Consider the following 10229-nt stretch of genomic DNA (forward strand, 5'->3'; position numbering starts at 1 on the left):
TAAGGAAGAAATTAAGTTTTCACTTCTGCACCCTTTGGTATTTTTTGAATAATGTGCCATGTGCATAAAAAGGCAAACAATGTAACCATGCACAAATAATCAGTGTGAATATTGTGTGGTACTTCCTGTCAGTCTTTTCTCTATTCATATGATAAAGATCTCTAAACTATAGTCTCATACAAAATAGGTGCCTGATGCTTGACGGTATATTAAATATAAAATATGAAATAATGAAATGCAAAATAAAACATAAAGATACAACTCATCTCAAGGTGGTGGGAAAGATTTTTAAACTTTATTTTTGTAACATAAACAATGGATACAATGTATGAAGAAACAGATCTAGTATTTTTATGTTTCTTTTCCCCTAGAACTATTACTGCATTATGAAAATGAGCAAAACCCAGGGAAATAAGTTTTTAGTCAGTTTTTCCAGCATCATTTTTTAAATATTTTTTTCTCATTTCCAAACAAACGGTGATGCTTTCTTTGCTCATTTATATACTTTGCTCATCTGTATACTAAGATTGACAACTATTGATCTAGTTAAGGGCTTATTTACACATTTACAGAAGGGATTACATATTCACAGAAAAGATTACACATTTTTGGGAAGGAGTTAAGACAATACAAAGAAACATAAAGTGCTAGATTGCCTGAAAAAATAGAAGCAAGGGAAAACAGGATAACAGAATGTGCACATAAAATGGTGCCTAGAATGATGTCAAAAATAGACACACTTATTAAAGATAAGCCACATTTTTAGTTCTAAACTGTTCTAGCCATCTAAGCAACAAAGAAGCAGTCAATTACACAATTAGCCACAACCCCTCTGCCCACTTCCACTCAAAAAGGAACAGCCTGTTTAGGGATAGGACTATATTTAAAACTAGTCCTGGGTGGCTCAATGGGTTGGGCGTCTGACTCGGCTCAGGTCATGATTTCACAGTCTGTGAGTTCGAGCCCGCGTCAGGCTCTGTGCTGACAGCTCAGAACCTGGAGCCTGCTTCGGATTTTGTGTCTCTCTCTCTCTCTTCCCCTCTCAGCTCACGCTTTGCCTCTCTCTCTCTCTCTCTCAAAAATGAATAAACATTAAAAAATTAAAAAAAAAACTTAATGCAGAAGAAAAGATAGTTGTAAAAACATAAAAACTTTGTGATGACTAAAACAACAAGCCCGTTGATGCTGCAGTGTTGGTCAGTACTTTGCCATGTTTTAATCTACAGAGGGATTTCTAGAAGGTGTCCTGTTTTGAAGATACTATATTTTCTCCTTTTGACTATTGGAATTTTTCTCCTCATTTTTCTTCTTTTTCTTTTCCTTTCTTTTCCTCTTCTTTTTTTTTCACCTTCTGCACTTTTTCCTCCTCCTTCCTCTTGTTCTTCCACTGGGTGGTTGGCCAAGTATCCTCCCTCTAAATATCAAGGACGTTAATCTGTAGATTTTTTTTTCTACTTGTTATCTTTAGGGGTTTTGATACAGACACTGTGCCTTCATTGAAAAAGAAAACTGAATGTTTTCTTTCTTTCTTTTCTGTGTCCTGGAACTGCTTAATTTGCATTAGGGATATCCATCCTTGAAGATCTGGTTGACTAGACCTTAAAATCATCTAGGTCTCCCATAGATGGAGGGAAGAAGGGTGGTTGTGGTGGTGATGGTGATGCAGGTCTTTGACAGCATCTGTGTTTCTTCCAGATATTTGATGTTTACGTTTCTTTCTTTTGTGATAAGTTTTGGTAATTTATATTGTCCTAAGGAATCATCCAGTTTTCGAATTTAATTGCCTACACAGTGTTCAGTTTCCTTCTTATCAATGTACTTACTCCTCACTTAATGTCTTATTTCTTACATATTTGTGCTTCCCCCCCCCTTTTTTTCCTTGGTGAGGCTAGCTATTGATTTCTCGTTTTTATTGTTTGCTTCAAATAATCAGCTGTTTTATAACTCGTTAATTTCTGACTCTTTTTATATTTATTCTGTGTAGATTTAATGTGTTTTCTTTCTCTAACTTGTTGAGATTGATGATTCATTGATTTTAATTATTTTTATTTATCAAGTTTTTATTGTTAGACATTTAACTCAGAACCACTCCCATCTTATACTCTAGGTGCAAGGGGTATGTGGTGTTTTCATTATTTTTATGATCTAAATATACCACAAGTGTTATTTTGATTTTTCAGAGTTAAGCGTCTTTTGAGAGAGGGAAATGTAACAATTGTTAGCTGTAAGATATTCATTTTTCTTTCTTTTGTTTCTGGGTTATTATTTTCTTATTTATTTATTGTGCTGTATTCAGTTAATGTTGGCTGTCTGTACTTTGTAAGTTTCAAAATTCTGGCTTTTTTTGTGGCCTGATAATATGCTGAATATTTATAAATAGTTCATAGACACTTGTAAGTTTAATTTCTGTTTTCTGCATATGGAGTTTCATCATTTCAATCAGCTTTCTGTTATTAATTAAGTTACTTTGGTCTTCTTTATGCTTATTATTGTTAAAAACAAACAGGTGCAAAATGGAGTCACTTATGTTAAGACCTGTAAAGACTTAATACCTAACCCGATAGCAGTTTTAGCCATTCCAGGGAATGGAATATTAAACCAGTCTGGAATTTCCTGACCAGCACTAGTGAGGTAATCTGCATGGTAAGACCCCCTGCTCTAACCCCTAAGGGAAGGTGATGTTGCCTGAAACAATTTTTCTTTTCTTTTACTAATAACTTCCTTGCCCCACTCTCCTTCCTATGAAGACCTTCCATTTTGTACAACTCCTCGGAGCATCCCTCTGCTTGTTACATGGGATGCTGCTCAATTCATGAATTGGTTAATAAAATCAATTACATCTTCAAGTTTACTTGGTTGAATTTTGTTTTTTAACATTATTTCTTTTCTATTTATGAAGTCCTGATATGAGGAAGGTGAACTAAAAGCTCCTACTACCAATGTGTTTTTAATATTTCTTTTTTATTTCTTGTAATTTTTATTATTATCTTAGAGTCATATTTTTGGTGTGGTGATATTCATGATGTTCTGTCTCGGTTGAGGGTTGTTAATTTATCATTATGAAGGTTGTGTGTTGAATTGTGTCCCCCCCCCACCCCCCACAAAGGATATGTTGAAGTCCTAACCCTCAGTCCCACCTAAAGTGACCTTGTTTGGAAATAGGGTCTTTGCAGATGTATTCAAGATAAGATAAGGTTATGAGGATGGAGTCTCAATCATTGTGACTGGTGTCCTTAGAAAAGGGAAATTTAGACACAGCCATGAATAGAGGAAACATTATGTGAATGCCATGTGAAAACAAGGTCAAAGGTGTGGGTGCATGTATGAGCCAAGGAACACCAAGGATTGCTAACCAACCAGCAGAGCAAGGAGTGAGGCATAGAGCCACTTCTCTCTTACAACCTCAGATGCAAACAACCCTTGACCTGAGACTTCTCACCACCAGAATTTCGAGACAAAAATTTCTGATGTTTAAGCCACTGAGCATGTGGTACTTTCTCACAGTGATCATAGGAGACTAAGACAGGTTACTTGGCTTCATTTATTGTTTTCTTGCTTTGAATTCAAACTTATCTGATATTAAAATGTACTCCCGATTTCTATTGTCACTTGCCTGGTATACCTTTGATAATTCCTTTATTTTTAAACTTTAGTGCCTCTTGAATTTTTAAAACATAATTAGACTATGTCAACCACATGCCCAAAAAACCCTCAATGACTTCCCTTTGCATTAGAGTAAAATCATTCCATTTGAATAGCCTAGTTCCTTACTATGAAGTACAAAGCATTGCTTGGTTCTCCTGTCTCCTCTCTGACCTCATTCTCCTCTGCCCTCCATGACCTCTAGCATGTACGTCCCACTGTGGTATTTGCAGTAAGCTGAACTTTTTATTTCCATAAACCGTTCTCTCTGTCAATAACCTTGTTTCTTCCACCCTTTAATTGCTTTATATTTTGATTCTTCATGTCTCAGAGAATTTCTCAAAACCTTTTCAGAGATTTCTTCTCTGATCACTGTATCTGATACGATCTAATAACTCCATTTCCACCAAGACTCTCAAACACATCAGTCATAATCCCAATACCATTCATCACCATATTAATTTTATCTTATTTGTTTATGCACATATTTGTCATCTCTATTCCCCACCAGAATTTAAGTCCCGGGAGTGCAAAACTCTTGTCTGTGTTTTCACCATATCTAGAATGTCAGCCTTGTGTGTAGTTGGCAAACAATATCTATTGAAAGAAGTAGGTAAGAGAATTACCAAGAAAGGAAGAATGGAAGGATGGAAAGGAGATCTACAGGCTCTTTTGTTCTCTTCTTAGCCTTTCATAGAATACTTGCTTGGCACCCCTACTGAGGGTCTCGATTATGCCTTTCAATAATCAATGCCTAGAGTGTTTATTCTAATCTAACCTTTCTCTAACCTTTACTTCTGTTGTTCCAACTACTTAATCATCAGCTATAACAAGTTGAAAAAAATTTTTTTTCCATTATTTTAAGAAGTAATTTTTATTGGTATGTAATCAATGATCGATCATTCCTTACTCACCCATTCCCCATATGCAATGCGTATATGGTGGATGGTATAGGTTCTCTTCTCCCTCACCCCAGAGACCTTTAATATGTTATTCCCAATATTATCCTCATATGTCACACATTATTTGAGCATTTGAAGAGATCCTAGCTAAGAAATCACTGATATAATCAGAAAGAATCCTTCTCTAACAGGTCATACTGATAGGGATTTCAGAAAAGGGAGCAAAACTAGAAGAAAGAAAAAGGAATGTTCAGATGATTCCACATTTCCTGTAGATTTTGTCAGAAGAGATTATGTACTTCCTAATAAATTTTAAAAATAATTCTATCTGAATGAACATTAACCAGAAAAGAGCACTGTTTTCACCAATTACAAAAAAAAACAGAGGATAATCTCTAGCTCACATCTACTCCACCATACCACCATCTGATGGCAGCATACCCTCACACTATAGATTCTATTTTCTATTATTTCAGATCAATTCATTCATTTATAGGGCATCTTCTGTTTCCAGACAATGGAATATAAGCATTTCCATGGCATAGTCTGTTCTCTTAAGGAGCTCACAGTACACTAGAAGAGACAGGCATATGCACAGGTAATTTTAATAGCAGTGTGCAATGAATATATAGAAGCTTAGAGATGGACTCTTAGCCTATTATGGAGATAAAGTAAGATTTCCCCTATGAGATTATGTCTGAATTAAGTTTTAACATGTATGAATTACCTAGATTAAGACAGGTAGTAAAACACTAAATACCATCGTAACGAGGCAAAAAGACTAGTTTGTATAAGGAAGAAAAAAAGCTATTAGAATCAAAGGAGGGGTTACACATTTCAGGCCAGATGACCCACCAAACATCATATTTATGCCAGACATCCGTCTACATTCGAGGCAACAAACTGAACGCAACCTTTGTGCTAATAAAGCTTCTCTTTTAGCATATACCCTGATGATCAATAGGAAATACAATGCCAAGTAATTATATTCAGATTAAAAGACTAATGGAAGAGAAGGTAGACAAAGGGAGATGGCCATGGGGAGGCATATTTTAGATATTTTAGATAAAGCCACCAGGGAACACCAGATGCTTACCTGGACGATAGAATTATATATACTGACAATTACATTCATGGCTAAAGTACATTAGCAAGCTAACCATGAAAATGTACTTACCAACACTTGCCCCACAAAGGTCTGTGCTGAAAGCAACATTTCTATACGATTCCGAAATACTCCATGGAAGTGGAGACTTTTCAAATGTTTATTACCGGTGCTTTTTCTCAAGAGTAGTTCCTACACACAAGAGGAAAGAATTGAGAGTGAGCTGAATCTCAGAGAAAGTAATCTGTTTTATGTATGTTGGAGCCTCCTGCTGTGGTATAAGCTGGAAATTGTTCCACCTTGTCCAACCCAGAGAACGCTGAAGTTGCTTGTTCAGCATTTCATGAATTGAATTTTACTGGGTTTGCATTTGATTCATCTTTTGCACCGCTTTTTAATGATGAATTCTGAAGTCCTCACCATGCCTTCCTCACATACACTCAGTCCTAGACCCTTCAAGCTGACATTATCGTAGTGGTCAGGATTGAGAGTAGCACGCTTCTTCATGCTGTGGGGACGTGTCCTACCCTTTTCTATCAAGATACGTGGACAAAGACAAAAAGATCATAAATTGATTTTTAGTGATTACTTAAGTACCTGATTTTTGTTTTGAGAAAGAAGGAAAGTTTCAGCAATTTTGTGTTGCTTTTAGTTCCTTATCTGGTATCACATCCTGCTGATATAATCCTTCCTCATGTTTATAAAATGCCTTAATTATTTTATTTAAAATTGATAGTAACCCTATGAGGTAGACAAAGTAAGTGTGATTAAATCCACTATCTATTGATAAAGAAACATAAGCAGGGAATGAGGAGAGGCTGGAGTCTGAACTGGTCCCCATATCTGTTGATAAGCTACCACCAAGAAAGATAGAAGTGAGCTAGGATTGATCACACCATGCTGACCCTCTGACTTTTGGAAAAACTCATTGTATATGGAGCCAGGATTTTGAAATGGCTTAATTTTTCTACTCATAATTTCTGAGTGGTAGGAAAAGAAGTCTCATTAAATAACTATTTGATAGAATCCATATCTTGATCAATGATTTGCCCTCTAATACGTATGACTCATGTGCATTCCTGAGATGTTGTCTGAGAATTGATTTTTTTTTCAAAAAAATATTCAATATAACATTAATATGGAACACTCCTTTGAATTTCATTATGAAATTAGAGCCTTCTGTGGGAAAACAAATTGACCCTAAGATATAATAAAATCATATTTATGAATGTAGTAAGCCTTTTAAAAATGCACATTTAAGGAGAAAACTATGACTCCAAATAACTTTTAAGATAACTTTGACAGTTGTGACATTTTTTGCATTAGGCCATTTTCCCAAAGGCTTAGAGAAAACCTCTCAATTAAATATAACAAGTTGCTGAGAAGTCACTCAACTTGTATCAAATTCTCTCCTCAGGATTCAAAACCATAAAAGTATAGTATTTTGGCTGCTTTGGACCCTACTTCTTTACATTTTGTTGTATTTGCTTCCTATTAGAAATTAAAAGACGCCTCTGGACTGAAGGGTAGACATGAATTACATCCAAAAGAAGTGAAATATACAGCAAATATTTAGGACAAATGGGTTCTCATATTTTGTAACCACACAAAAATAAATATAATAGGGGAAGAAGATATATTTCCTGGAGCAGAAGCCTAAGGAGATTTAACGAATCTACCAATTCATTTGTGCATTGGGAGAAAAGAAAAAAGGTGGAAGGCAGATTCACCACACTCATTACTCATTTGTGTACTCTATCAGTCTTGTTAAGAAGTAAGTACACCTGAGAATTCTTTCCATACTTTTTATGCCACTGCTTAAAGTCTTTACAAATAATTAATATTAGAAGGAACTTGTTTAACAACAAAATGTCTGGACTTCAGTATTGGTACATCTTAAATGAAGAAACCTGAATTCCATTTTATGATATTGCCAATGACCTTAGAAAGTTACCAAGTTATTACAAATTATGTTATTTTATGTCAACGTTTACAATGAAGAGAAATTTTTTTAATGTTTATTTATTTTTGAGAGATAGAGGGAGACACAGAATCTGAAGCAGACTCCAGGCTGTGAGCTGTGAGCACAGAGCCCAAGGCAGGGCTCTAACCCACAAACTGTGAGATCATGACCTGAGCTGAAGTCGGATGCTCAGTCCGACGACTGAACCACCGAGGTGCCTCTGCCGTTTAGAGAAATGTTCTAAGCAACTCTTCAGTATCAATTACAATGCACAAGTGAAATGTGTTCTATTATGGAACTTACAATATCAGAAAAACAAAGTTTGGGGAAAAAATTGGAAACAAATCACACAGGGCCTAATAAAGCCCTTTGCCTTTGACCGCTGGTAATAGAACAGCCATTATCTAGCATTGGAGAGTTTTATTTCAAGCTCTTAAGCAAAGTCTTATCTGGGTACGATACCATTACTCTCATTATGATCATTTGCCAGCTGTTGCTCAACACCACCCACCCTTGCAAAGCTTGTTTGCTTGTGAAAAGTGTCTGCATTTGTGACTGTATGGCATGTGCATGTATGCATGGGTTTCTGTATGAACTCAGTGTATTGGGTTAACATGGTTTATGAAAGGCAGTTTACCTGTGTCAGTGCATCTGTATCCTACAATGCATGATTTGTGAAAGTAAGCTTGACTTGATGTTCGTTTTTGCCTCCCTCATACATAGTACCAAGCACAACCATCGTTTTGAAATTCAAAATAGTGACATAGACATACTGTTTGTGGACGTTTTTTCAGAATAGCGACCTCTGTTTCCAGAGCTACCATTCATCATCAGCCATTCAAAGCATTTGCTTCTCTGAGTGGTGGGAGGAGAGGCATAGCTCTGTACCTGCAGGTTTTGGAATGGTGACCTGCTGTCCTGTTTTCCACCCCAGTGGAGGATCAGCACCAAATTAGAGCTGGCTCTGCTAGCTCATGAAAGCTGAGTGAAGCTTATATTGTTTTCTAAACACAATCACTTGCCAGACCTGTCTAGATCTTCTTACAGTGCGATCCCAAATAAGGAAACTGACCAAGATAATTCCTGTTCCCTTGATGTTTTGCCATTTTTTAATGGTCCTCCAGATTAGCCTGAATATGAATAAGATGAGGAGTCCAACGAAGAAGGTCACAAAGGAGGAGAGAATAAATGCTGCTTGGATCTCAATGGAGCAGGCCATTTTCTCAGGTCTTCCCCACTACCACTCTGCAGCTTGGTTTGAAAAATCAGCAGACGGAACTGTTGGGCTTCTGTGATGTCACGATCACATGGTAATGATTCCAGAAGTTAGAGTTTAGTGTATTACTGAGTCCTAATGCCAGGGGTAATAACAATGAGTGATCCCAGGAATAAGGGTCAGCTAACCACCACAGTGCTGACTCAGAGGATGCAAATGAATGAACAGAAGGAGAAGACCAGGGTCCACAACATGGGTCTTCAGAAGACCAGAATTCTAGGTCTGATTCTGTTACGGACTTTCTCTCTGACCTAGAGGAAATTATAGCCTTCATGGCTATGGTCAATGGGCTATATATTTGGTTTGTTGCAGACACCTTCAGAATAACTTAGAGTGAAATGGCATCCAGCAATCTGTGTGTCAGTGAATTGATTCTTCACTGGAGCAGATGCCACATTCTCAGTGATCTTGGACAGACAGATGAGAGAATACTTCAAGACTTGTGTTTAGCTCGTCAATAAGAAAGGCACGATAGTGCAGGTATTGGAGAAGGTGATTTTACCAGTACAAGCATTGGTCAGTTGTTAAATATTTGAGCCCAGGAATGTTCCCCTTATCTCTTCTTTAGGGAACCCTCCCCTTTCTTGCTTTTATCCCTGCCCTGTCAGCAAACACTTTGGTCCAGCAGAGGTAAAGTTCAGAATGAGAACTATTTCCTTTATTTTTTATGATGTTTTCAAAGGTGTAGGAAATGTCATGCCTTTCAGTGCACACAAGTGACAGGCAAAATGTCAGCCTGATGGGAGGCCTAGTCCCCCCCACCTCCAGTTATTGTGAAGATGGCATGACACAAGGTGATGAGACCCAGGAGAAATGTTATTGTCCTTTGGAGCTCGCCACGCTTCTGCTCTGTGTGGAAGACTATTTCTAGAAGAGAATTATAACATTTCCTAGAACTGCTGCCACAGTTCTAGTTCCTTATTCTAGGCTGAGCTATAATTTTCACAAAATCTAGTCATGAAGCTAGCATTAGGGCAATATTAGGAAGGACTCTGGTCTAAGAGTTGGGAGCCCTGAATTCAGTTGCTGTGTGATGCCTAACAAGTCACTTTACTTTTCGCAGTCTTATGTTGAAAGTAACATAATAACATACTTGATGGAATTACTATGGGGGTTCAACAAGGTCGTATTATCATATTTGAAAGGCATAAAACACAAAACAAGCAAGGATAACCATTAACTATTTCAGTTCCTCTTCTGGATGGCACTAATTATAAAGAAAAGAGGAAGGAAGGAAGGGAAGAAGGAGAGGAAGGAAGGAAGGAAAAATTATGTGTTTATATCACATGCACACACGGGTGCAGGCGCCTGTAGCTATTTGGAAAATAAGATCACAGTTTC

At 37.0% G+C, this 10229-nt stretch overlaps 1 protein-coding gene across 1 annotated transcript in view; it reads right to left on the minus strand.

The window, feature by feature from the left end:
* The window catches only part of KCNU1 (potassium calcium-activated channel subfamily U member 1), a 148251-nt gene extending 139373 nt beyond the window's left edge, over window positions 1-8878 (minus strand). The window contains exons 1-2 of the mRNA XM_043564441.1: window positions 8685-8878; window positions 5722-5841 (exon numbers count right to left, since the gene is read on the minus strand). Of these exons, the coding sequence (XP_043420376.1) occupies window positions 5722-5841; window positions 8685-8831 (267 nt within the window). The 5' untranslated portion in view covers window positions 8832-8878. The remainder of the gene's footprint in view (window positions 1-5721; window positions 5842-8684) is intronic.
* Between the last annotated feature and the right edge of the window lie 1351 nt (window positions 8879-10229).

Source organism: Prionailurus bengalensis, chromosome B1, assembly GCF_016509475.1.
Source record: "Prionailurus bengalensis isolate Pbe53 chromosome B1, Fcat_Pben_1.1_paternal_pri, whole genome shotgun sequence".
Taxonomy (NCBI): Eukaryota; Metazoa; Chordata; class Mammalia; order Carnivora; family Felidae; genus Prionailurus; species Prionailurus bengalensis.